This window comes from Mytilus galloprovincialis, chromosome 3, assembly GCF_965363235.1.
Source record: "Mytilus galloprovincialis chromosome 3, xbMytGall1.hap1.1, whole genome shotgun sequence".
Taxonomy (NCBI): Eukaryota; Metazoa; Mollusca; class Bivalvia; order Mytilida; family Mytilidae; genus Mytilus; species Mytilus galloprovincialis.
Window position 1 is genome coordinate 94,279,392 of NC_134840.1, and position 16,849 is coordinate 94,296,240.

The 16,849-nt window shown below is 31.3% G+C and overlaps 1 protein-coding gene across 1 annotated transcript in view; it reads right to left on the bottom strand.

Moving 5' to 3' along the window:
• The window catches only part of LOC143069432 (hapless 2-like), a 34,154-nt gene extending 22,611 nt beyond the window's left edge, over window positions 1-11,543 (bottom strand). The window contains exons 1-10 of the mRNA XM_076244062.1: window positions 11,409-11,543; window positions 9,221-9,361; window positions 8,152-8,259; window positions 7,170-7,285; window positions 6,215-6,353; window positions 5,215-5,426; window positions 4,428-4,470; window positions 3,332-3,507; window positions 2,669-2,904; window positions 2,211-2,302 (exon numbers count right to left, since the gene is read on the bottom strand). Coding sequence (XP_076100177.1) covers window positions 2,211-2,302; window positions 2,669-2,904; window positions 3,332-3,507; window positions 4,428-4,470; window positions 5,215-5,426; window positions 6,215-6,353; window positions 7,170-7,285; window positions 8,152-8,259; window positions 9,221-9,361; window positions 11,409-11,543 — 1,398 coding nt within the window. The remainder of the gene's footprint in view (window positions 1-2,210; window positions 2,303-2,668; window positions 2,905-3,331; window positions 3,508-4,427; window positions 4,471-5,214; window positions 5,427-6,214; window positions 6,354-7,169; window positions 7,286-8,151; window positions 8,260-9,220; window positions 9,362-11,408) is intronic.
• Between the last annotated feature and the right edge of the window lie 5,306 nt (window positions 11,544-16,849).

Here is a 16,849-nt window from a genome sequence, read left to right on the forward strand (position 1 = left end):
GGATGGAGAGTTGTCTCATAAGCACTCATACAACATTTTCTTATTTCAATTACAAATCTTAAAGGGATTACAAATAAATGTTGTTTTTTTAGAGTTATCTCCCCTATACTTATGTATTACACTTATATAGTAGGGATAACTAATACATTGGCAATGGTTCTGTAGAGTTATCTCGATCCTTATACTGAAATTACACTTTCAGCAGGTATAATAAATACATTGTAGGGTTATCTCCCCTAAACATAAATCATGTCCAAATGTAGTGATAAATAATACATTAACAATGTTCCTGTAGAGTTATTTTCCCTATATAATGACATTACAATTTTAGTAGGGATAAATAATACATTGGTGTGTTTCTATAGTTATTACCTCTATAATTACATTATACTAGAACACACCCGCGAAATCGCGGGCATTCAGAGCAGAGTTAAAAGTATGTAAAGTGTTGTTAGAAGTTTTATACCTCCTCCTTCATTTCCAAAATTCCCAATTTTTGGTTTTCTATCAATTTCAATATGAACATACATTTAGTATGTTATGAACATTTAAGTAAGGAGCCTGTAGTTAAGTGGTTGTCGTTTGTTTGTGTGTTACATATTTGTTTTTCGTTCCTTTTTTGTACATAAATAAGGCCGCTAGTTTTCTCGTTTGTTTTTTTTTTACATCGTCATTAGGGGCCTTTTAAAGCTGAGTATGCGGTATGGGCTTTGCTCGTTGTTGAAGGCCGTACGGTGACCTATAGTCATAAATTTCTGTGCCATTTTGGTCTCTTGTGGAGAGTTGTCTCAACATGGCAATCATACCACATCTTTTTTTTGTAATCAATGAATTTTGTAAAATATTTAATGAATGGAGAATTTCAGAAAAGGTATCAAAAGTTCACATGAATAATTTTAGCGCTTATTTGTATATTACTATATAAATAAAGTGTATTTACTTTCAATTCTTAGTTTAGTAATCGATCCATGGTGGTCAATTGACATAGTATACAGACCCTCTCCATTTAATAAACTCTGAACAGAATTAAAATACACTTTATTCGTACTATTTGTTTGTTCAAAGTATACAGAAAAACGCAAACCGGAAGTATAATCTGACTTAAAATTTCGTCCAATGACGGGACAATATCCGGATGCCTTTTTTCTTGTTTTTCTCCCAAAATAACTCAATCTGAATAATCATATGAATGGATGACAAATGCGACTATGCACTGTATATATAGGACACAGAGTCGTGTTGATTAATTTATTGTGGAAAGAAGAGAAGCGACACCAAAAATGAGGTCTTCTCGTTTAATAGTATAGATACTCTTTGGAGGAGAACAAAAACATTGTTATTGTTTCTGTGCAGTTATCTCCCCTGAACTTAATGTCTGTGTCATTTTGGTCTTTTTTTGGTGGATAGTTGTCTAATTGGCAATCATACCACATCTTCTTTTTTATATTACATTACACTTTCTGTAAGGATAACAAATACATTGTCATTAGTGATGATGTTGTAGAGTTATCTCCCTGTATACTTACATTACACTTTCTGTAAGGATAACAAATACATTGTCATTAGTGATGATGTTGTAGAGTTATCTCCCTGTATACTTACATTACACTTTCTGTAGGGATAACAAATACATTGTCATTAGTGATGATGTTGTAGAGTTATCTCCCTGTATACTTACATTACACTTTCTGTAAGGATAACAAATACATTGTCATTAGTGATGATGTTGTAGAGTTATCTCCCTGTATACTTACATTACACTTTCTGTAAGGATAACAAATACATTGCCATTAGTGATGATGTTGTAGAGTTATCTCCCTGTATACTTACATTACACTTTCTGTAGGGATAACAAATACATTGCCATTAGTGATGATGTTGTAGAGTTATCTCCCTGTATACTTACATTACACTTTCTGTAGGGATAACAAATACATTGCCATTAGTGATGATGTTGTAGAGTTATCTCCCTGTATACTTACATTACACTTTCTGTAGGGATAACAAATACATTGTCATTAGTGATGATGTTGTAGAGTTATCTCCCTGTATACTTACATTACACTTTCTGTAAGGATAAAAAATACATTGTCATTAGTGATGATGTTGTAGAGTTATCTCCCTGTATACTTACATTACACTTTCTGTAAGGATAACAAATACATTGTCATTAGTGATGATGTTGTAGAGTTATCTCCCTGTATACTTACATTACACTTTCTGTAGGGATAACAAATACATTGCCGATGTTTATGAAGAGTTATCTCCCATTTGTCTACATCGTTTTCACCTGCAACTTGCACTAAAAATAAATAAATATGTTGGTAAATGTACAGATAATTTACATATATATCTTACCCTTGCTCGATTACCAATTAATTTTTTCTTACTATTATATTTGAAACATTTTTAAGACAGTGAGAACCTTTTTGAACAAGCAACCTAACATACAACATTCACCATATGACAAGTAAATAAATGCCTTGCAATCACAGTAATAAACAGTCCCAAAAATACAATTATGCAAGCTACCATATAGAAACACACTCAGAAATGTGAACTTATAGTAGTCCAAATGGAAAAGGAGTTTTAAAATACTGATGAGGACTATTCCTTTAAAACAATGTGGAAAGGTAGGTTGGATCTTCTTGTGAGACAATAATCTTACATGTACAAGAAAATACTCCATCAGTTATCCCAGTCTTAAAGGGCAATTCTGCATGTTGCGTCTTGTGTGGTGGTAACTGTATTGATTTAGAGACCTCTCCTGTGATAGTGACGTTACAATTCTGTAGCTGTACAGAAACATCCTTCATTATATATCCCTGGTTATATAACATGATATATAATGTCTCTGTCTGACTGTTGTCTGTGTATTCTATCTCTCGTATTACTTGTGTGAACCTAGATAACAGGAGATGAGATACATAGGTACATAGAAGCCAACCGTTGAAGAAAAGATGTCAATAATGTATGTTTTTTTAATATTAACATGTTTTAACATTATAAAAATAACAACCATTTGGTAACAATTACAAGTAAGTATTTCCTTTATCTATAACAATTAAGATGCAAATTTGATGTGCAAGTGAAGGACACTGACAATTGTGATGAATGGAACAGTCTTGTTTCCCAATATTAGCAATAGGCATAATGTTTGGGCATTGATTTTATTGTGTTGAATATTTAAACACTTTTGTTGAAGGCTTATAAATATTCACCAAAACCTAAAACGGTTAAAACCAATGCATGGTAATAATTACCATTCTCAAATATTATGTGAACGAGTAGGACAATATTCAACTAACATGAGGTCAAAACCTTGACTTACTGTTTGAGTACTATAAGAAGGTCATCAGCAGGTATTGATATAGACAGTATAGACTGAACATTAGATATAGGTACAACCAAAGACCATTGATATCTATCGGACTTTATTATCTTGGGAACACCTCTGATCCTATCCTGTAAAAAGTACTCTCTGGGTGTCTTTTTCATCTTTCTTTCCTGGAAAATAAACCAATTAGCTCATTTCATTATGAAAGTCCAAGAAAACAGCCATACTACAGATAAGCATTTGCTATTATTCTATTTTATTATTTCAATTTTCTGTCATCAAATTTTAAATATTGTATTTCTTTTGTTAAATGTTCAGCAGGTTAATTTCTGTTGTCTTCTATTTTAAATCTGAATGAGTGATGTTAAAAATTACAACAGGTAATACTTTTGCAAAATACAGGTTGAGATCACAGGGAAATATAAAATAAACTAAAATATATATTTTGTATGAAATTCAAATACTTTCTTATCCTATAAAATTTAACAAATCATCTATACAGAATGTCAGTAACACAGTTCATACTTTCATTGAGCAAATTCTCATGAAAATTCATTCAATTTCTTATGCTTTGGATAAATAAAAGCACAGCACTGAAGAAAGAGTGAATACATTTTAACAATCATAACAAAAAGTTAATAACAAATACGAAACATGAAACATATTTGGTCAAACAGTAAGTTTGAAAGGTAGCATTTGAACACCAATCCAAACTTTCTAAATTTTTCAAATATCAATCCCACCTAAAAGTTCACTGATTTTAGATTTTGATGGTATCAAACAAGAATGAAGGTGCCATCTAGTTGACACACTTAATAATATGATATTTGAACATGTTCCCATCCCAATTTTCTCCAAATTCCAATTTGTAAAATGATGGAATTTTTCAAGATTCTAATATGAGTTATATCTCTATCAAACTTTAGGTCAAAAAAGATATGTCCTACCAGATGTCCTAATTAATTAAAACAGTCAAACAAATAAAAATAAACTGTATACCCATTGCAACTGTGTTGTTTCAGGTATTATCAAACATAAAAACAAGATATGTATAACTGAAAAAAGAATAACACGATAACTTGAATCCTACCATATCCTCTAACCAGAACTGCATTGGTTGGTTTTCTAAACAGCTACAACATTTTGAGGTAATAAGTGTACAAAATGTGTGAATTTTCCAAGATAAATATAAGTTACATATCAGTCATGAAAATAGTGAATTCTACGTTTCTCTATTATTGTACTTTTGTTTGTCTACCTCAAAACATTAATGGCAGAAGTAAAAATTATATGTTATTAAATGGTTGACTAGAACAGTGTATTTCTATATATCTCCTATCGCCACTACAATACTATTTAAAATATTGAAACAGAAATGCCAGGTTTTAACATTTTTATTACCATGAAACCTGTAAAGTAATCAGATTAAAAATTTAAGGTGGCCCATGCACAGCTTCATATTCTGTAGAAGAATCTGTCCAGTTGTTAAGGATCAACAAAGTGTGGGCAGGAGCATTTCACTTCAACAGACTTTATAAAAGGATTTTTCATCTTTGTAAAATATTTTTTGTGGAAAAGATTACTTTATTTTGGTCTATGAATATCCAGTAAGTTTTTTCCCTCAATGGTAAGAAATGCTACTAGCTTTAGATTTCTTGTTTTATGGTTTTGTATGAAAATTTTATTCTTTAAGGAAACATGATGATTCAAAATTATTTTATATTAAATTAGAGTAAATTTAAAAGATTTACAGGAAACTTAAAAAAAATATTTTTCACCAAAACATGAAAATTCTGTTAATGTTTTTCGTGTTGTTGTGTTGCTGCCTTATTTATGTATAACCAAATCTTTTTTTTATTCACACCATAAGTACTTACCTTTGTGCTGATTTATGACATTTATCTGATTGGTTATTGAATGCTTCAAGTGATACACCGATCTCATTACACTCCTCCCCTATCCATGTTTTATTTATCAACATGAACTGAGACTTTTCTTCACTTGTTGTTTGTGGAATCAGTAGAATATTCCTTTTGTATTTCAGTAGATCACTGTCAGTATAATTGACTAATGAGTAGGTGACTGAAATCTGAAACAAACAGAGTGTTGCATTACATACATATTCTCTAATTCTTCGTCAATTTATCCCTTTCTGCACCCATTGTATAAAAAAAATTTAATCAACCTGTGGTTCGTTTGATCTCAGTACTTCATTGGTTAAAATCCAATTATGACATCAATTTTCTTGCTTTCCTCTGAAATTCCTATTGTGATGGCATGAAAAAAGGCGACCATGCCTGATGACGTCACATAGAAAGAACACATCTTTTTGCAGATAATTCGAAAAGGAATAAGCTTGCCTGCATTATGTTAGAAAATCATTAGAGAAACAGATCCCACCTCCAAATCTCGTGTAATATGATATTTATCCTCTCTCGACAGTTAAATTTCAAATACACTAGATGCAGTGGTAGAATCTATATTTGTGCAGAGTATATACATAGACATATTTGGCATCTCAAATTATGAGATAGAACACATATATTTGTATAATATACATGTTATTTGTGTCATTACCCTGACAACAATGGGGTTTTGAGTTGGAACTCTGTACATGTCAGAAGTGCTCCATTCTAATCTCATGCTGGTTAATTTATGTTATATTTAAAAATCATTCCGAGTTTCCTTCATTTTGGTCCCATGGTTTTAGAGAATTATTTCATTTTAATAAATGGATGCTGGAATCATCAGAAACTTATTTCCTACACAAGGTTTTAAGAAGCGACAGTCCCCAGTTTCTTGATGCTCTGTCCTTTTGTTAACATGGATTGGCACCATGATCCTTTTCCACAAATTCTCATATCAATGTTAATTTACCTTTGACTCTTTGATAGCATGGCCACTTGGATTAGTACTTCCTACTTGTGTACTGGCTACCTGATGGTTCCCTGTTTCAGTCATACTTATAACAACATCATGGTAAAGGGTTGGTTTCTCTAATTCATTCAAACTGTACCTAAAAATTATTATTTTCTCCACAAGTGTTTTGCAAATAAATCTTTAACATAATTACAAATAATTAAAGAATATGTCCATGCGACACAGATGATGCCGACTGATTGCATATAATATTATAAAAGGACATAACTCAAGAATGGTAAATATGATACCACCTAAACTTAAACTTTATCTAAGTTTTGATTTTTAAAAGCATTATGTTTTAATTTCAGAACATTTAAGGCAAACTGAATTTAGAGAGAACAGAAACAAAATATTTTCAATCTGTACAGGGGTATATCTTAAATTCAAGCACAATGCATTCCAATATCAAATTACATTTCTCCATTCAATTAAATAATACTGACAGCACGACAATGTTTTTTATAACAACATCACAACGAAGCATAGGTAAACAAACAAAAAGTTGCTGTCACTCGTAATTTCGTGGTTGCAGCATAAAAATGTAACTATACGAATTGAATGCTTCTTTTTCGTAAATTTATCTGGCAGTGAATGCTTTTACACCTCAATAAAATTACAAAAACAAAACATTCAATCTTTACTTATTTTTTTTCTATTTTGGAACTACCTTTGTCGTAAAAAGTATTATGCCATTTATTGTATTCTGTTTACCTCTATCAGTGTCAATAACTTTTGTGGAGATTAAAACTATATGTTATCAAATGGTTGACTTGAACAGCTGTATTTCTATAAATTTCTATTGCCACTACAATCTTATTTATACATGTATATACTAGTCATGCCAGTATAGCCTATATGTGTTACATGTACTAAAATCTACTAATAATCCAAACACCTAATTAATACTGACCATAATGGATCATACTGAATACAATGTGTACTAGAAACATTTGTACTACACTCCTGTCCTCCTCTCATGTGATAAGGGTTATTCTCCTTTCTGTTGTCACAATTGCAGCAAAATCCCTAAAATATACATGTCAAAATATTCCTTAGAAAACATCAAGTTGTGTGTATATTTATTTTGCATTAGCTGAAGTTTCTTGTTATTGTGGAAAAAAGCATCATAAAGTTAACCCATTTAACAAATCAATACTTAGGTAAAGGCCATCCTATTCTTATATCTATCTTTTTTCATGTGAAGCAGACTTCAATGCAATTATTTTTATTTGGCTATTTTCAAACTATGTCTTTGTTACTGTATTTACCTTAGACATGAAAGAGAGGATACCAAAAACATATATTTTGCAGATTTTTTTTTCAGTCACATATATATCAAGTAAATCAATCCCATTTTAGCAGAAAACCATCAGAAATAAAACATCACAGAGACATAAGAGCAGAAATTAGAGAAAAATGCTTGAAATGGATTGGCAATGTTTTACCAAATTATAAAGTGAAGACAGATAGAGGAAAAAACCAAGAAAAAGCACAACAAAGGTGGAAATGACATAGGGAAAAGCAGAAAGAAGGGCACAAGACAGCAATTGTCTCATGTGCAAGTATACATAATTAGATTAGATTTGGGTTTTTTTGTTTTAACACCACTTTTTAACACTGCCTTTGTACTTTTTTATGACAGACAGTTTTTATTAGCTGAAGAAACCAGAGTCCCTGGAGAAAACCACCAACCTTCAACAGGAAAACTGACATTCCTAGTCTGTTAAAATTAGAGTTGAGTGCACTTATGGGACCAGGGTTCAAACTCACAATCTCAAGTGTTGACAGCTGGGTAGTGATAACAGTAGTAACTACTTAGACCACTCAGCCAACAAGGCCCCTAAGTGTACATGAAGAGGATTATAAAGTAATCAAATATGAACTAAAAATACCTTGAATCCTTGCCCACACTGTTGATCCAATAATTTAGCATTGCATCCTGGGTAATAATCTGTATTGTCTTTATGGTAAAATACTTCATAGGGTTTACTGTTAACTATCTGCAATAATATAAACTTGATGAAAACATAAAATTGACATGAAAGTCGAATGAACTGAGCTGTCAACCATTGCTCACTAAAGATCCCCAAGTTATATAACATACAGATAACAGGAAGTTGATGAGAGATGAAAGGTATTTAAGTGGTAAATTGGAATTAAATGTTGAAGTTGGTCTTTTCTCTCATAAATCAAGAGAACACCTTTAGTGTACATGTTGAAAACAAATTCCATTTTGATTTAGTATTGTGAATTTATTATTATTCACTGGATACCAATTTTTGTGGGTGCAGGTGAATCATGAATTTAAGTGTAATTCAACAAATTACAATTTTTGCACACTTTGACAAAACCACGAAAGCAAATATATCCATTTAAATTCATGTTTTTTTACAATCAACAAAAAATTGGTACCCACTAAAATATTAAACTAAAATCCACAGTATGTCAACTATACAGAACAAGCAGAAATTCTTTTTTCTTGGCTTACTACTTTTTTATTATCATGTTTAATAAAAGCTAAGTCTAAATCTGGTTCTATTTGAAAAATGCTAGATTTTTATAATTGGTTAGTTATAATATTATTTGTTGTTCTCTGATATAAGTCTGGTTATTTTCGTAACAATTTTTTTATTGGTACCATATACATGTCCTATTTTAACACACTAGACTGGTTTAAAATAAAAAAATAAAAATAATTGATTGTGCAACAATCAAATCATTAGTTACCAAGATTTTAGACTATGGTCACAACATTTCATATATTTGCCAGTGCTGTATTCACAGCTACAGAATCTTATGCATTTTGCTTAAAATTGTTGAAAGTGCACACCAAAACATTAAAATTGGTTTAAAACTAACTAAACAATGGAATTTCAACAAATGATGTAACATCAATTTCATTTTGGTGTACCAACAATGAGATTACCCATAGTCCATTAGGTTCTGAAAAGGCGATTTTACCTGTACTAGTTTGAGTGGATATATCAGTTTTGGTGGATAGCTCTTGATCTTGAGTATAACAGGGTTTATCAAGGTGAAATTTTTGCCATTTCCTTTTTCTGTTATCCTAAGTATCTTCAAATAGTCTGGTTTCATCTTAAGCTGAAAAAACAACAAGTCAAAGTATCCATTTCTATTGTCAATTTTATTAGGCCATAAAAATTAAAACATTTATTTGCCCTAAACCAATCTACCCAGAAAATAGCTGCCTACTCAAAATCTTTTATTGTTTAGGGTTTGGGCAAATCAAAATGAGATCTTTGTTGAGTTTTTAAAAAAAAAACATTAATTTTTTAATCTGAATTAGTTGAAAATCAACAAATACTATAGATTTTCAAAATTTGACCTAAAAAACATTCAAGGTCAGACTTTCTTTTTTGAGAGGGACATAAACTTACTTTTGAACTTATTAATTTTATTTTTCTGCCCTTCTGAATACTAAAACAATTACATAAACAATTCTATTTGTGTAACATTGGCGATATGAGGAAATTAGGTATTCTGGGATATCACTGGCCAACAGGAAACCAGACTTTGACACTGTAATTGATATCTCAGAAAATCTTAAACCACAAACTGCACCAAAATGTTGATTTCAATGATTAAATGTATGTTCACTTTTTTTTGTTGCTCAAAGACAAAGACCTTGGTTGTAGGGAAGACATTACATCAGACAATAAAATTTATTCAGTAATAAAAAAAATACAGGTTCATATGAGGGGGGTCTGATCTTTGTCAGGATCAGGCCTCGACAATAACACTTGTCCGATTGTCCGGTACCAGAGGGAAAAAAGGTCGGACAAGTTAAAGCTGTATCAAGCTTGTCCGTCGGGACAAGTGCAATTATTCTGCAGAAAATAAATTTAATCCAACCTTGATGAACAAAGTATTTATTATAAACAAAAAACAAGAAAACAAATATTAATTTGACATGTTTCTGTTTTCTGTTTTTTCAAATGCAAAACCTTTTCCTTCAAAATGTTTACTTGCAATCGATAATTTTTTACTGGTTCTTTGTCAGGTACTTTTTAACAGGTAAAAGTTTTCTCGGAAACCAGTCTTACTGATCTGAATCAATGATGCGCTTTGCAGTTCCACACCTGGAAAGATTCAGCTCCAAGTTTAATAGACAGTTTGGCACCGTAGGAGCCATATTTAGTAGACATGATTGATAGACAGTTTGACAAGGCAGGAGACATTTCGGGACCAAGACAAATCAGTACCTCATTTTGCTACCTTATTCTGTTCCTTATAATAAATACCATACCTAATTTTTTCACAAATTTTTTTTTTTGATTTACCATAAAATTCACAAAATCATATTTGATCAGAAGTAGAAAAAAAAACCAATACTTGCAATATGGTGACCTATAGTTGTTAATTTCTGTGTCATTTGGTCTCTTGCAGAGAGTTGTCTTATAAGCAATCAGACCTTATGATGTATTATCTTCTTCTTTTTATTGATTGCATTTGAATAAACTTTTTTCAACTTAAAAAACAAAACAGAATACAAATCCAATGAGTGTACAGGCCTATCAGATGGTGCCTCATGTTTAGAGTCTGATGAGACTAGCATTGATAAAAACTAGAACCTAATTCCTGTGACATGATTAGTTTCGCAGTTGTACTTGACTCATATTTTTGAAAGGCATTTCAAAAGAAATACCTTAAATTCTGTTATATTGTTTAAATACGTTTTGCTCCTTTAATCAACTAAAAATGTAAAAAGGTTATTTTTAATGGAATTTTTTTGGACAAGTAACAATTTCATTCGGACAAGTAAATTTTGGTATGTACTTGTCCTACAGGACAAGTTGAAAAAAAAGTTATTGTAGAGGCCTGAGGACTCCAAGATCAGATATTTTTAAGATCAGGATTTCAGGAATTGATCCTTTCAGGATCCAGAAATTCTTTTTTTTCAAATTTCAGAATGTCAGGATGTAAATTTCTTTCGTGTTTTAAGCATGGGAATTTAGGATCAGGACCCCTCCAACCCCTCATATGAACACATAAATAGAATATGTATTGCTGAAATCTCTTTCTAATCAGCGAAAACAGTTCTGATTTTTTTTATTTTTTATTTAATGTCCTTGAACAAAAACTTGATGGAGCATTGTAAGTTTTTGTTTAATTTATAATGGAAACAAACCTGTGTATTAACAGTAACATTAAATATAATTTTCTCCTTGCATTTCCTGTTGCCATGACACCTGTTGACAAATACATCTTGTCCCAAACAAATACTACACCATATCAACAGTACAAAAATCTGTTTCAAGGTCATTGCAAACATGGCAAAGTCAGCATCTAAAAATATAAATTCAAAATAATATCAACTCGATATTTGTGACTACAAAAATTACTTTGATAGACTATACAATTGGGTAATTCATATTATTGTTATACTTCACAATAAAATGCTGGTTTTTGATTGGAAAATAAGATGGTGACCTAAATCATGTAAATTAAGTAAATTGTAACATGACCCCATTTTTTTCTACATTTAAATAATCCAATGCTTAAGCATGGCTAGTGATTAATCATACTAAAATCAAAATCAAGTTTGCAATAACTGGATTTGTAAAACTGAATTTACAGGCTCCTGACTTGGGATAGACACATACATGTATACTCACATTGGCACTAATATTGATTTTGTCATTAGCAAATTAAAACATAACTAAATTTCATTATCTTTTGAGGCGAGATGTATAGGGGACACAGCCACGTTAACTTTTATTTCTATAGAAGTCGCTCTTCACTATACTACTACCTGTCGATACATTTATTTTTGGCATTGCACAAGTCATGTCTTCTTTGACTATTAATGACGTTAAAATACTAAATCCCTGTGATGTGTTTTAGTCGATTTTAGTCTCTGATGCATGATTTTTTACTATTAATTGGTTTTGGCTTTTAACTAGCTGTCAGTAACTGCGAGTACTCTCAAATCGTATTTTCTTATTAATTCGACCTGTTGATACTGTTTATAATGCTTTTTTGTCATTTTTTATTTATATGGATCTTGTCTGTATACCAGCTTGGATTATTTGTAATATCTTCAATTTTTCACTTATTCTTACAACATTTGTATAAACTTCAAGATTATAAAAAAACGGTTTTTTTCTAAAGTGAACATTGATTGGTTAAATATTTCTCAGTGTGTTTGAATTTGTTTGTTAGCCTTTTGGTCATGAATGTTTGTCTCTAATATTTAATTAACTGTGCATTTGTATTCAGATATCGCAGATCAAATTTATTCGTTCATTGTGTAATCATACGTTTTTTGATTGAGTTAAGTCTGCCAATTGATATTTTATCGTATGTTTTTCTATGTTGTGATGTTATGCTATTGTTTCAGAAAAAGAGAGAAGGTTTGGGCCCATTAAAACGTTTAATCCCGCTGCAAATGTTTGCACCTGTCCTAAGTCAGGAATCTGATGTACAGTAGTTGTCGTTTGTTTATGTAATATATACGTGTTTCTCGTTTTGTTTATATAGATTAGACCGTTGGTTTTCCCCGTTTGAATGGTTTTACACTAGTAATTTTTGGGCCCTTTATAGCTTGTTGTTCGGTGTGAGCCAAGGCTCCGTGTTGAAGGCCGTACTTTAATGGTTTAATTTTTAAATTGTTATTTGGATGGAGAGTTGTCTCATTGGCACTCACACCACATCTTCCTATTTCTATGTATACATAATGTGGCGGGGTAAAACATGTTACCGGGATCCCAACACTCCTCTAACCTTGGACAGTGGTATAACAGTACAACATAAGAACGAACTATAAAAATCAGTTGAAAAAGGCTCAACTTATCAGATGGAAAAAAATAGCTTTCAAAGTCGGGTAATTGCGCAAATCATATGAGATAACAACACTATAAAATTTCTGTGGGAATTCTGGTCCCATTATCCAAAGTGCTAGTCCACTTACCTATTTCACTGATAAACAAATCAACAATATTGGTTTTAAGGTGGTATGGGTGTCTTCCTCCATCTTGGATTGTAAAAAACAGAGAACCAAAGGTCCATATTTTCAATTAAGTTAGCAAAATGTGATTCAGAAATGCAGATATTTAATGTGAATTTTCATTTTAAAGAACCAATTTATAAGAATATAACTCATAAATATTAATACCTTTGCAAATGTTGAATATTTTTGGTTGTTTTTATTTATTTTTCAAATTGGCATTTTAAGGGGAGGTAACTCTAAAATAGTGCATTTTCTGAAGGATTCTACATGGAATTTTCCTATTTTGTATTTTAACCGAAAAAAACGCACGGTGACCTTATCTTTTCTTTTGATATTCTTAAAGCATTGTCTGAAAGCTATCTTTTCCTTAAGTATTTTTAACAAATTCTATCATTTTGTTTAGTTTCTAATCACAAAAATGGTGTTTTTTCCTGTATAATCCATACAAAATTTGGCATTTTGTCACGTCCTGTACCTCGAAAAAATGAGCGGTGACCTATCATTTTTAGTATATTTTTCAACTTATATCAATAGATACTACGTTTTGGCAAAGTATGAACAAATTCTATCATTTTTATTTTAGACTCCCATACCACCTTAAAACATAACAAATTACATTGTATAACTTCAAATTTTTTCAATTATTTCAAATGCGTTGAAATTATAACTGTTGATTTTATAATTTAGGATGTTGATTTAGAAAATACTGTAAACCTCTGACTTTATATATAATTGTCAGTTTTGTTGTTTAAATTTCATGACATTAAAACTAATGTTCAGGTAAATGTTACTTTTGTATTTGTTCAAATAAATATGGTCTATTGTCATGTTTGTCTATTTACTTTGATTTAAAATACAGGCCTTTAAATAATGAAATACTTCAAAACAAAAGCAACATTTTTAAAAAATTGTTAGAGCTATTAGAATAAATTGTAGTTAAACAAAGAATAATGATTTTAGCAGGCATTTATAGCTCACAGATTTGACTCAAATTTATTTAAAATTGAGAATGGAAATGGGGAATGACAACCCGATCATAGAGCAGACAACAGCTGAAGGCCACCAATGGGTCTTCAATGCAGCGAGAATCTCCTGCACCCAGAGGAGTCCTTCAGCTGGCCCCTAAACAAATATGTATACTAGTTCAGTGATAATGGACGTCATACTATGATACTAAACTCCAAATTACACACAAGAAACTAAAATTAAAAATCATACAAGACTAACAAAGGCCAAAGGCTCCTGACTTGGGACAGGTGCAAAAATGCAGCAAGGTTAAATATGTAAGTGATTTTTCTGACTTTATTTTGGGTCTGAATAAAGGCCCCATTCCCAATTAGAAAAACCCTATTCTTTTCCCAAATGAACACTGAAAATTCTGAATTTAATCAAGTTTGATCATTTAAAATGAACCAAGAAAAAAAATGATGTTTAAAATTGGTCATACTAGAAAATAGGATTTTTTTAAATTAATAACCTCATTAAAAATAGCTAAATTTGGTGCAGGAATGCAGATAACTCATGTGAATTTTCATTTAAAAGAACAAATGAGATGATTTTTTTACATGATTTTTTTATTTTTTGAAATTGGCATCTTAAGGGGAGGTAACTGTGAAATAGTGCATATTCTGAAGGAACCAATATGGAATTTTGCTATTTGCATGCTAGCCAGAAAAAAAGTATGGTGACCCTATCTTTTCTTTTGATATTTTCACAGCATTATATTCAAATAGCTATCTGCTTGTATTTTAATTTACAATTCTATCATTCAGTTTAAGCGAACTACATAAGGTATCATTTTTATTATATTTTTGAACATATATATATAAAACAACAAAAAACAAAAAAACATTTTGGCAAAGTATGATTGAACAAATTATTCTACCACTTTAAACTATGATGAAAAATATACATGATATATTTTTTCCCCAATTCACACTTTATTCAACACATTTCCTAATAGGGCTCTTCACGATTAGTTCGGCCATATTGGATAGGGGGCAGATTTTCATAATAGAGGTAAAAATGGTGTGAAAAATATGGGAAAACATCATTAAAACAGAGCTGTTGCTTGGAAACACACATAGGATTTCCCACACTTTCATACCATTTCCACCTCCTTCCAAAAAATCTGCCCCCTATCCAATATGGCCGAACTAACTGTGAAGAGCCCTATTGCCAAAGGCTGCACTTTAAAAAAATTTGGTTTGCCCAAACCCTACCCATGGGTAGGTAGGTAACGTGACGGTACCCAAATTGCACCTATTTTGACAGTTTTTTCACCTACGTTTTTTTATGATCAGGAAAAAAATGTCCATACTGTGTTTATTTTGTAGCCCTATCATTCTTTGTCATATAGGTACACCAATTTAATTTTTAGTCCATATTGAGTCATTAAAAAATGGGTTTGAATCAACCTCCAAACTATCCATGATTCTGTAATGAGGAGTACCCAAATTGCATCCATGCTTAAATTTACATCATCAAAAGTCTAATAACCGAGCTTTTGTTTAATTTCTTCAAATATTTTGAACAATTGGATATTTGTCCATGCTTACTATTCATATTTTACGAAATGGATACTTATAATATATTGTATTTGCCAATTTTAAAAAGATGACGTTTTGATGACGTCGCATGGTGACGTTTTCGTACATTTTGTTTTTTTCAGTAAACAGTCCATCTGTTGATAAATACTGTGAACGTTTTGTGTATAACTAAATATGTTTACCTATGTTGAAAGACGGGCATAGTATCAAATTATAAAAATACAACTTGTTTAGTCTCTAGGAAATCTTGTAAGATTTTTATTGCTATTTTTTTCTAAATAGGTGCAATTTGGGTACTCGGTGCAATTTGGGTACCCTTACGTTAGGCATTTTTTTTTTTTTTTTTTTTTTTAACGAAATTGAAGTATCAGATGTTTATAAGTCTTCATGCCTATATGATTAAAAAAAACTTCTTCAAATCAGGACAATAAAAGAATTTGAGTAGGCAGCTTTTTTCTGTGTAGGTAGCGTTTGGACAAACAAACCTATTATTTATTATGGCCTAAAGCATAGGGCCCAGGCCCCATTTGAAAAAAAGGTAGGAAAATCACTGCATGTTTTTTTAGATCTCAACCCTCCACCATACCTCTGGCAAATGTAGAAAAAAACAAAACCACAATAGCACAGTGACACTCAGTTCAAAAGTCTGATGTCAGAATACAGAAAAAAAATGTAGGTCCATAAGAGAGGGGGGATAGGACCTGTATCAGGACTATGGGATCATGTATTTTTAAGCTCAGGATTTTTGGATCAGGTGTTTTTTAGCCCGTGATTTCGGGATCAGGACCCCTAGCTCCTACCCCCTCTCATAAAAGAAACTAAACAAAATGACAATATGAATACACTAACAAAGGACTACTTTGGTTTTTAACATGTATATCAGATTATCCTAATTACAGTTAGCAATGCATTGACAATATATAAATAAACATGCATTATTATTAATGCATATTTCTCCTCACAAATTTGTCGTTGGCCTGTGACAGAATCCAAAATGGAACTAAAATGAACTTAATCAGGTTAATATGGAAGCGAGACCAGCGTGATATTTAAGGACTTCCTTCATGACAA